The sequence below is a fragment of the Lepus europaeus genome, chromosome 14 (genome assembly GCF_033115175.1).
Source record: "Lepus europaeus isolate LE1 chromosome 14, mLepTim1.pri, whole genome shotgun sequence".
Taxonomy (NCBI): domain Eukaryota; kingdom Metazoa; phylum Chordata; class Mammalia; order Lagomorpha; family Leporidae; genus Lepus; species Lepus europaeus.
The window spans coordinates 76877405-76889575 of record NC_084840.1 but is presented as its reverse complement, the minus strand read 5'-3'; the positions used below and the strand labels follow the sequence as shown (position 1 = coordinate 76889575).

Sequence of the window (12171 nt, the reverse complement as noted above, 5' to 3'; positions counted from 1 at the left end):
TTTTATTACTCGCCTGCTTTGTTTTGTTCTGGCTCCTTAGTGCCTCGAACTGATTTGCCTAAACGTTTGGAGATCTGTGATGAGAGATAACAGTCCACAGTTGTTGCTGGATACAGGGTTTTCTGTCTGTAGAGCAGTTTGCAAAGATTTTTCATTCATTGTTTCTCCAGTGTTTCCAGGAACAAGAAATTCCACTGCATAAATCTCAGAAGGTAAAGCAGTACTGCAAGGGTAACCAACATTATAGGGGCTCCCATCCAGTGGCTTAAAATCAGAGCTGCAGACACCAGGGTACCTGAAGTCACAGTAGGTGGTAGGTGGAGTGGATGCAGCCATGAAGAGTGCTTAGGAGTTAGGTATGAGAGAGGTCGACAGAGAGGGCCCAGGACGGATTTCTTTTAGCGACCATTTCAAATTTGTCATCTTTTTAACTCTGCAATTGAGAACTCAGGTTTTTGTTTTGTTTTGTTTTGTTTTTACAAACACTTTTTTAAATGAAATTTCTTTGTAGTTACTGTATATGTACCCAGAAAGATATAACTTACAGTTTGGTTGGTTATTTTCATTTTGTTTGTTTTACATTTTTTTGAAATTGTTTGTTAATTTTTCTAACTTTACCAGAGATTGCAGCTTATACCTCAAATCACATAACTGAAAACATAATATCAAAATGAAACCTGATCCATCATGTTACTTGTTCAACGGTTCACAATAGCCAAGATATGGAATGAACCAAGATGTTCATCTTCAGATGAATGGATAAGGAAAATGTGACATACATACACACACACACACACACAATGAAATGAAATTCAGCAATAAAATGAATGGAATTCTCTCACTTAACAGTGTAATCCAAGGAACTGGAAGACATCATATTAAATGAAATAAGTATGATGCAGAAACATAAACACCAAATGTAATCCCTCACTTCGGAGTCAAAAAAAAAAAAAAATACCCCAATCTGAACTCGAAACTTGGAGAGTTTGAGAAAAGAGAGGATGGATTAAAAACTAGGGTGTGCTGGGTGTGCTTCATTACTTGTGACAAACACATCACAGTAATATCAGGTAATAATAGGGGAAACTGAGTGTAAAATATAGGGGAACTATTTGTACTATTTCATAATTTTTGTTTTGTAAATTTAGGACTGTTCTGGGTTTTTTTGTTTTGTTTTGTTTGGCAGGCAGAGTGGACAGTGAGAGAGAGACAGAGAGAAAGGTCTTCCTTTTGCCGTTGGTTCACCCTCCAATGGCCACCGCGGTAGCGCACTGCGGCCGGCGCATCGTGCTGATCCGATGGCAGGAGCCAGGTGCTTCTCCTGGTCTCCCATGGGGTGCAGGGCCCAAGCACTTGGGCCATCCTCCACTGCACTCCCTGGCCACAGCAGAGAGCTGGCCTGGAAGAGGGGCAACCGGGACAGGATCGGTGCCCCGACTGGGACTAGAACCAGGTGTGCCGGCGCCGCAAGGTGGAGGATTAGCCTAGTGAGCCACGGCGCCGGCCTGTTCTGGGTTTTTTAAAAATTATTTTATAAAGGTAGTTTAAAGTGAGTATTTCATTAAGATGTTAAGTTATATTTAAATATCTAATGAAACTATTATGAGAAATAAAGGCTGATACTTCAAGCAAAAGAAACAATCAAAAATTGGACATGTGGGATACATCAAATTTAAAACCTTTTATGAATTCAAGGAGAGGGTCAATAGAATGAAAAGGCTTTTTAGCCAGATCTGAATGCCATAAGGGCTGATTCTGAGGCCAGAGTGCTGTTTAGAGCATTTGCCATTTATGAGTCTGCTGTCTATCCTGTTTCCCATGTTGGATCATTCTCTCCTTTTTAATTCTATCAATTATTAGTTGCAGACACTGGTCTTATTTATGTAATCCCTTTGACACTTAATCCTGTCTTTTTGATAAACTATGAACTTAAACTGATCACTTTAACAAGTAAGATGAATATGGCCTTGTCTAAACAAGATCGGTGTTGGTGAACTCAAGAGGCTTCCACAGCCTTGACAGCTCATGACGAGAGCCTCCGGTGATTACTGATGCCATAAATAAGAGTGCCAATTGTTAAATCAACAATGGGAGTCACTGTGCACCTGCTCCACATGTAGGACCTCTGTCCTTAATGTGTTATACTAGGCGAATTAATGTTAAAACTACTATTCAAACAGTACTCTATACTTTGTGTGGGTACAGTCTGTTAAAATCTTTACTTAGGGGGCCGGTGCTGTGGCTCACTTGGCTAATCCTCCACCTGTGGCACTGGCATCCCATATGGACTCCAGGTTCTAGTCCTGGTTGCTCCTCTTCTAGTCCAGCTCTCTGCTGTGGCATGGGAAGGCAGTGGAGGATGGCCCAAGTGCTCGGGCCCCTGCATCCGTGTGGGAGACTAAGAGGAAGCACCTGCCTCCTGACTTTGGATCAGCGCAGCCCAGCCATGGCAGCCATTTGAGGGGTGAACCAACAGAAGGAAGACCTTTCTCTCTGTCTCTTTCTCTCTTGCTGTCTAACTCTAATCTGTCAAATAAAAAAAAATAGAAATCTCTACTTAGTATATACTAAGTTGTTCTTCTGTATATAAAGATAACTGAAAATGAATCTTGATGAAGAATGGAATGGGAGAGGGAGTAGGAGATGGGGTGGTTGCAGGTAGGAGGGAGGTTATAGAGGGAAAAGCTGCTATAATTCAAAAATTGTACTTTGGAAATTTATATATATCAAATAAAAGTTGAAAAAAATAGAATGAAAAGGAAGTCAATATACTATGAGAAAATATTTACCCAGCATATACATGATAAGGGGTTCATATTCCGAATATAAAAAGGGGCTTCCCCAGAACAACAAAACCTACAAATAATCAAATCAAAATAGACAGGGAACTGAATAGACATTTGCCAGAGATGGCATACAAATGGCTTACATCATACAAAGAAATGGTTAACATCACAACATCACTAGTCATCTGAGAAATGCAAATAAAAATCATGATGGAATATCACTTTAAATTCATCATACTTACTAGAATGATGACTATCAAAATACAAAGAAATACTGAGCATTTGTGAGGATTTAAGGCATTAAAACCCTTGTACACTATTGGTGATAATGAACAATAGTACAAATGTCATGTAAAGCAATATGATGTTTCAAAAAAGTTAAAAATAAAATTAGCATATTATTCAATAATTTCTGTTCTCTCTATATATTTACAAATGCTTGAAAATAGCATCACCAATGAATACTTGCTCATCCAAGTTTATAATGTACCCTTCACAATAGACAAGAAGTGAAAGTGATCTAAATGTTCATCTACAGATGAACAGATATACAAAACGTATTATATACACACAATGAATATTATTTATTTTAATGAATTAAGAAAATCCCTTCACGTGCTATAATGTGGATGCACTGGAAGACATTAAACTCAGTAAGCCAGTCCCTAAAAGACAAATAGTGCATGATGCCACTGATATGTTACCTAAATCATTCAAACTCTCAGAGAAATTAGGATAGTGACTAGTAGGGACTGGTGGAAGGTGAAAATGGGGAGTTGTTTAATAGATATGCATTCATATTTGCATGATGAAAACATTATGAAAATATTCCACAATAATGTAAATCCAGTTAACACTATGAAACTTTACCCTAAAAGTGTCTAGCAAGGTAAATTTTATATTGTATGTACAGATCTTTAATCCATCAGTTAAATTTATTCCTAAATATTTCCTTTTTTTAAAGGTGCTACAAATGGGATCACACAATTAATTTCATTTTTTATTTGACAGGCAGAGTTAGTGAGAGAGAGAGAGAGAGAGAGAGAGAGAGAGAGAAAGGTCTTCCTTGTGTTGGTTCAACCCCCAAATGGCCGCTACTGCTGGTGCGCTGCACCTATCCGAAGCCAGGAGCCAGGTGCTTCTTCCTGGTCTCCTATACAGGTGCAGGGCCCAAGCACTTGGGCCATCCTCCACTGCCTTCCCAGGCCACAGCAAAGAGCTGGACTGGAAGAGGAGCAGCCGGGACAAAATCCTGCACCCCGACTGGGACTAGAACCTGGGGTGCCAGCGCCGCAGGCGGAGGATTAGCCTAGTGAGCCGCGGTGGCGGCCAATTAATTTCATCTTTAAATAATCCATTATTCCTTTATAGAAATTCTACTGAATTTTGTGCTTTTATTTTGTTTCTTGCCAATATAGTGCATTTATTTGTTTTGTTGTGTTTTTTGGAATCTCCAGTGTTTTGCACTTATTATATCAGGTAATTTTCAGAGATAATTTAACTTAGTCCTTTGCAATTTGAATGCTGTTTATTTCTTTCTCTTGCATATTTGCTCTGGTGATGGTCTTCAGTACAATGTTGAATAGAATTGATCAGAGTAGACATTCTTGTCTGTATCTCAGAGGAAACTCTTCCCAATTTTTCTATCTTTTCCAGTAAGTATGATTGGTTGTGGGTTTTTCATATATGACCATTGCTATATTGTTGTAAATTTTTTCCTTACCTAATTTGTTAAGAGTTTTTATCAAGAAAGTATGTTGAATTTTGACAAACAATTTTCTATATTTAGATGATCATATCTCTTTTGTCTTCATTCTATTAAGGTAGTGTAATTTTAATAAAGGCATCTTTCTTTTCTTTCTGTCCTTTTCTTATTTTATATGACATTTTTATATAGCTACTGATATTGTGAATTATCTGTGCCTAGTCTGGGGAATAGTAATGTTTGCATAAGTATATCAGAAGCCCCCTGAGAAGAGGTGATTTGCATTAGCAGGCTTTGATACTGCTAACAAAGGAGACTCTACCCAACTGATGCTGAGCCCCATTGTCAAGAGGCCTTCAATTGGCTGAAGCTCTGGACTTCCCCATAGGAGCTGATGGACCCTCATTAGAACAAAGCCTGAACATCTACATAATTGTCAATTGAATAGGCTCACTGTTTTATTTCTAATCTTACCCTGCATCTAATCCTTTCCCTTTAACAATTCCTCTTGCAGGCTTGTGGATGGGAAAAGCAAAATTTCAATCAAGAAATCTCTCTTTCCCCAAAATGCTGGCTTCTTGAAATAAACTCTTTCCTCTTACCGACACTGGTGAATCAGCTATCCAAATTGGGAGCAGAATTGGTCTGATTACTATCACACATTTTGGTTTGTGTATGTTGAGTAATATAATACTTGCATACATACCAAGAATAAATCCCACTTGATCACAATGAAGGGCCCTTTTGTTGCCAAACAACACCCAAACTAGGTGGAGGCATTGCTGTAGGAGCCCCATACTGGGTCCACTCACCCAATGCACAGAAAGCCAATCACTGACATCTGGGGTGGTGGAAGAAAGTATATATTTACTGCAAAGTGCAGAGCAAGGATCCAGGCAGCTTTGCTTACATTCCAGGCTTGTAGAGGAGTTAGGGATGAGGGTTCTTATAGATTGAAACTGGGGCTGAGAGGTGCATGATCAGCTCAGCTAGTGTCCATTTTCCTGGTTGGTCAGTAGCGCTCATGACTTTCTTTTGATTGGTCAGTGATGAAGGTGGTTTGTATAGGGGAATTCCAGGTCTGGGCAGAATGTAACTACCAGCTTCATGTTATTCTCAGACCAATTGGAGCCCACCTGGCTATCATAAATTCCCTAAATAATGCTTCATCACTGATAGTAAAATGGCAAAGTCCTGACACCATCCTAGGCTCTAGTGCCCGCTGCCATTGCGGGAGGTCAGGTGGCCACAAGGCCCAACCACTGCTGTCAGCCCCACCCCCATACTAATGGGATTCGCTGCTCCTACTTCCCTGCCTCCCCCCCCCTGCCCCCGCAAAGTTTTAAAAGGACCTGTTCCTGACATGTAGCTCTCTTTCTCTCCATCTCCTGATCTCTCTGTCTCTTTCTCTCTCAATCTCTCTTACACCCCCCTTCTCCCTCTTTTCCTTCTTCGCCCCTTCCCTCCAGTCTGTCGAGTTTCCCCCAGATAAACTCTTTTCCTTATTCTGGTGTTTGGTGTGTTTTGAGGCGGCCTTACAATCACTGACCATAGTAGACACCTGGATTGGAAGTGGAGCAGCCGTAACTTGAACCAGTGCCCTTATGGGATGCTGGAACTGCAGGCCGTGGCTTTGCCTGCTATGACACAGGACTGGTTCCAACTCCTTAGATTTTAAGTTGAATTTGAGCCTAGTTTTTTTTTGTTTTTTTTTTTTTGTTTGTTTGTTTTTTTTTTTTTTAACCCAACAAACACCTTAGGCAACAGCATCTGAATCAACAGTCAACTGATGGGACTGGTGCTGTGGCGTAGTGGGTAACACCGCTGCCTGCAGTGCCAGCACCCTATATGGGCCCCAATTCGAGTCCTTGCGCTCCACTTCCCATCCAGTTCTCTGCTATGGCTTGGGAAAGCAGTAGAGGATGGCTCAAGTGCTTGAGCACCTGCACCGTGTGGGAGACCTGGAAGAAATTCCTGGATCCGGATCAGCTCAGCTCCAGCCGATGCGACAATTAGGGAGTGAACCAGCAGATGGAAGACTTTTCCCCACCTCTCTCTCTGCCTCTCCTTCTCTCTTTTTGTAACTCTGCCTTTCAAATAAAAATAAATAAATCTTAAAAAAGATTTTGAGGCTGTTTCTGAGATAACTAAGTTTTCAGGCAGCTTTAGAACAGTTCTCAAGAGTGACTGTGGTGGCCGGCGCCGTGGCTTAACAGGCTAATCCTCCACCTTGCAGCGCCGGCACACCAGGTTCTAGTCCCGGTTGGGGCGCCGGATTCTATCCTGGTTGCCCCTCTTCCAGACCAGCTCTCTGCTATGGCCCGGGAAGGCAGTGAAGGATGGCCCAAGTGCTTGGGCCCTGCACCCCATGGGAGACCAGGAGAAGCCCCTGGCTCCTGCCATCGGAACAGCGCGGTGTGCCAGCCGCAGCGCGCTACCGCGGCGGCCATTGGAGGGTGAACCAACGGCAAAAGGAAGACCTTTCTCTCTGTCTCTCTCTCACTGTCCACTCTGCCTGTCAAAAATAAAAAAAATAAAAATAAAATAAAAAAAAATAAAAAAACTCAATTTTTCTAGGGTCTCCCTGAGTAGATCAAGGTCTAAGGGTCAAGTGAATTCCCAGTGTCCTGGCAGCCTTCTATGGGTGCCTTTCCTTTACTGGAAATATTCAAGCCCTGGGCCATGGGAACATTGGGTCATTGAGCCCAAGTGAGGGAGAGATCAGCAGCAGGTAGGAATGGACACATTTACCTACACTCAGCCAACTCTCCAGTGTCCATGGGATGTCTTGACTCCTGTTGAGCAGATTGTCAGTTGTATTAAATTCTTGTGCACAGGAAAAGTACTTATAAAAGATATCTCTTTGACAAAATAATGTTAAAGGAGGGAAAGGTAAGGGAGTGACCAGAGAGTTACCCTACTGTAGGTCACCAAAGAGTAACACTGGGGGAGCAATTCCTCTGGAAGGCAATGGAAGAAATGACTGAGAAGCCCCATCAAAAAAAAAAAAAAAAAAAGCTGGCTCAATAGGCTAATCCTCCACCTGAGGCACCGGCACACCTGGTTCTAGTCCCGGTCGGGGCGCCGGATTCTGTCCCGGTTGCTCCTCTTCCAGTCCAGCTCTCTTCTGTGGCCCAGGAGTGCAGTGGAGGATGGCCCAAGTCCTTGGGCCCTGCACCCATGTGGGAGACCAGGAGAGGCACCTGGTTCCTGCTTCAGATCAGCGCTGTGCGCCAGCTGCAGCGCACTGGCCACAGTGGCCATTAGGGGAGTGAACCAACGGAAAAGGAAGATCTTACTCTCTGTCTCTCTCTCCTACTGTCCACTCTGCCTGTCAAAAAAAAAAAAAGAAAAAAAAAAAAAGAACTGATTTATTTAAGTAGAAAAGTGACTGCTGTCCATAGAGCTAGGTCTCTGGGTATCTATGCAGCTACTACTGGGAGGTGGAAATGAAGTGAAGGGTAGGCTAAGCCAACAGAGTAGGAAGAGGGAGGGGAAGGATGGTGAAGGATTTGAGGGGAAGAAACCTCTGACCATTTGCCATTTCTCTGTGTAAAGTTATTAAGGTCACAGATAATTTGGAGATCGAAAGTATTGATCTTTTTGATCAAGAGATCTTTTTGATCAAGAGATCTCCAAATTCTGGCCATTTAGAACGATTGTCCAATTCATATTGAAGCCAAGCTGCAATGCAGAAGGAAATGAATTGTTTCAGACTGATCTACTCTTTTAGACCCAACCCGTGCAGGTTTTTTAAGAGACAGGTCAGAAAGGAGTCAGGAGGAATGTGAGAAAGTTCAGAATTCTTGGATTAAGAAGAATAAGGTCTGAAGGAAGTAGGCTTGGCTCGCACAAGGCATCCCTTGTGGAGAAGCTACCCCAACCAAGAACCTTCTCACAGTAGAATTCTGAGTCCTCACAGGAGAAGACAGAAAGAGTCCCCAGACTTAGATAAAGTGTCCCCAGCTCTAAGTCATGGTGGATGGTTGTTCCCCCACACATCTGGGAGAGAACTCCTTTGATTCTGGAACAAAGGAGGGAGAAACCAACTGAACAATCTAGATCTTTGAGGGAAGAGGCAACAGCTATGAGGATCTGCCCCAGTACACCCGGAAGGAGATAGAGGTGGATTTCTTACCAATCTGTTGGGTTGAGAATAAAGTTTGTTGTTGTATGAGGTTGTGAGAGCTGGCAAAAGATTTCTGGCTGGAGCCCAATCAGGGAGATAGAATTAGGCTCATGAGCTGGAGGCCACAGCGCATTGCCCATTTGGTGAGCTCACCTGTATTCACCAACCTGTCAATCAGACTACATAACCACTCCCCTTTTGGAAGTGGATAAGAGGCTGGAGTGCATTGAGCCAGTGCCATTTTGCTGTTTTTGCTTGCCTGCTAGCCACTCTCCCACCCACATGCCCTCTCTTACTTGCAACCTCTGGCCTACTCCTTGGAAAACGCTAGTATGGAACTTTCCATTTACTTTTTTCTGATCCACTCTAGCTTAATAAAGCCCTCATGTTCCTATGTATTTCTCCAAATAAATCTTGAACTTTACCATATTGCCTGTCTTGTTTGTGCCTGTGTTTAGAATTCTTAGCTAAAGCCAAGAATCTGAAATATTAAATTTTGGCATAAGATAAACCCATAACAACAGAAGGGAGTAGACAAGAGAGCAGGACGGTTCTCAACTTGTCTGGGGATCTGGAGAGGCATTTCCCATATCTGCCTGAGCCACTCCAAGGATAGTCGAGATGAACCTAGGAATTTCAACCTCCCCCCACTGAGGAGAGGCATTTAGTCAGAAAAGACTGTAAAGGAGGGAAGTCAGTGCTCAGATACCCTATTAGGCATCTGGTGTCCGCTTTTCACCTGGGGAAGTTTGGGTCACACTGAGGAGTAGCCTCGGCTTGAAACCATCAGACTTCCACCAGGTTATTCCCAGTCACACGCATCCATGGCATTGTTCCAGGAAGGAAATTGGAGATAATAGTGTTACTGGTGAAACAGTGGTGAAAAAAATCTGACCTTGATTCTTTCTCTTGTGTGAAAGAAGAATTTCCATGTGGACCAGGAAGAAAGAAAAGCAAGATTTATCTAAAAGTCAGAAGTGGCTTGGAGGGGCTTCTCCAAGACCAGGAGACGTAAAAGGCTGGTAGCAGTGGGATTTTTAAGCACAATTTTAAGTCCAACAATCAGTTAGAAGGCAGGAACCAAAACCATCACATGGCCAGCTTTGCAATCTTATTTGCCTTGTGTAGCTTGCTTATGATTAAAAGGTCATCAGAAAGGTGGGGATAGGTAATTTCTTTCTGTTCTCATGATAAAACTAGAAACTCAGAAGGGTGGGATGTCGTTTGTCTTGCTGAAAGCAGCTTTTGGGGAGAAACATGCAGTGGGATTCAGCACCTTGATCTTGATAACTTTTGGGGGAAGCAAGCATTTTGCACTCTCTTAGAGGGACTCCCTTTCTCATTTTCCACTGGGACCAATCTAACTTCCTATTTACCCACCTGACTCCTCCCAATAGGAAAGAGCAAGTAGGAGCTGGGCAGGAATAAGCTGTATGAGAACAATGTGTGCTGGGGGTTCCCTTAGAGGTGAAGGGGTACACGAGGACTGGATACTAAGTGGTCACCTTGTGGTCTTCACCCTCAGTTTGCCACGGAGAGGAAACAAGACTTTGGAGGAACAGGAAGTCATGGTTCTCTCCCAGAGGGTATCAGAGCTCCTAGCACAGGGCAGGTTGATATACACCCCTCCCCAGATGGGAGGAGAGATGTAAGCTCCAAAGATTGCCTAACAGCCATATCATCTTCCGAAGGCCACAGTGGGCAAGGAGGCTGATCTCTTGCACCCCTCTTCACATGGAGCACCAAATTGTAAAGAAAGATGAACAGTACAAAGTAGAGGCAAGATGTGAACCCACAGCCAGAACAAGTTTATTCAGGGAATAAACTGGAGATGTGGCTTATCACCTGCATGCACACAGGGTGAACCTATGGCAGAGACCAACAACTCTCCTACAGGCTATGTTTATACAGCATAAGGCAGCTGAGGGTCATGAGGGAGCAGACGACAGGATGGGTTGAACAAGTCTGTGTGGGCTCTTTTCTCTGTGGGCTAATGGCTGAAGGATTGAGCCAGGTGAGGGGAAGGTATGGGAGAAGTGAGTTCAAGGTGTTTGAGGAGAAAACATCTCAGTGGGCTAGGGGTTGGGGTCTGCTTAGTCATGTAGGCCAGAGGCTAAAATAGATCTAAGGCTTTTGTCCTTCCTCCATCAATCCATCATTGCCTATCCATAAAATATTAGGTTTTTTATTACTTTAACTGAAATACCTAAGATAAGCTAATTTGAGGGAAGAAGGTTTATTTTATCTTACAGTTTGGAGGTTCCTTTTCAAAGAAAGAGTGGACTCATTTGTCAGCATCTGATGACAGAACATGTGTGGAGAGATGGTAAAACGGGGAGGCAGGATGTAGAGTAACAAGAATTTTGGTCTTCCTCCATGTCCATGTGTTTTTCTTTGTGAATCATCATGATTTGACCATGGATCACTGAACTCCATTCTGGTCACCTAATCCAATTAAATTATTTCCCAAAAGCCCCAACTTCAGATTCCATAATTGCATTACATAATGTAATGTAAACATGTGCTTATATCTAGGAAGCCATATAAAATTCCAGGAATCTAGGTTGATGCATAAGAAACAACTGCCTCTTGTATGGGATTTAGTAAAGTGATATAAGTATTGAATATTTTTTTAGCATTGATAAAAATATTTATTTTGATCAATCTATCATACACTAGTCAGTAGAGGTTCCACTCTGCCACAGATGCATCCGAGAAGAGCCCTGTGCTGCCCAACGGTGATTGAGTGATGTAGCAGGTCTCGTCCCAGCCAGAGCACGCGTGTTCCACGCTGCCCTCGTCCAATGACTGTTTCCAAGTCCAGATGACCAAACAGTCCTTTACCCCCAGAGCAGGCTCAAAACAGTTGGTTCAGGCATTCCGGGATCTGCACCCCTCTTAAAACTCAGGTAAATCACGAAAGGGATAAAGCCCCAGCGAATGGCAAACTGGCCACCCTTGAAGAGCTGCTGCTGCCTCTGCTTGGCTTCTTTGCTCAGCTTCACCATGACGACGGCTGGGTGGCGCACAGCAGACACCACAGGAGCAACCAAGTATTGAATATTAAAACCTCTTTTACAGAAGTTATAGTTAGTGTTTGTTATTAAAATCAAAAACATATTAAAATTGTGTTCTTTGTTTATGTCCTCCAAAATACGTGTCGGAAATGAAAATCCAATGCAACAGTATCGGGAAGTGAGGCCTATTTTCTTGTGATAAAGCTTTTTCCCATATCAGTGTTATAGTAATACAAAGAGAAAAGATTCATTGTAGAACATAGATAAAGCTATAACAATACAATGATGATAATCCCTCCCTCCCTCCCACCTTCACTTCCTCCATCCTTCCCTCCCTCCACTTTCCTTCCTTCTTTTCTTTTTTCTTTCCTTTTTCCTTCCTTTATACTTGTATTTGTTTATTTGAAAGGCAGAGTGATTGAGAGAGGCAGAGAGATAGAGAGAAAGAGAGAGAGAGACAGAGAGATGGAGAGAGAGAGAGAGATTTTCCATCCACTGATTCACTCTTTAGATGGCTGTAAAGACCTCTGTGGC

The 12171-nt window shown here is 42.7% G+C and overlaps 1 protein-coding gene across 1 annotated transcript; it reads right to left on the bottom strand.

Moving 5' to 3' along the window:
- Positions 1-11397: 11397 nt before the first annotated feature.
- On the bottom strand, positions 11398-11628 carry LOC133773892 (mitochondrial import receptor subunit TOM7 homolog). The gene has a single exon (XM_062211437.1). The coding sequence runs from the start codon at positions 11626-11628 to the stop codon at positions 11461-11463; it is 168 nt and encodes a 55-aa protein (XP_062067421.1). The 3' UTR covers positions 11398-11460.
- Positions 11629-12171: the final 543 nt, after the last annotated feature.

Excerpts from the sequence above, each read along its gene's own strand:
- LOC133773892 (XM_062211437.1), bottom strand. The coding sequence starts at position 11,628 with ATGGTGAAGCTGAGCAAAGAAGCCAAGCAGAGGCAGCAGCAGCTCTTC.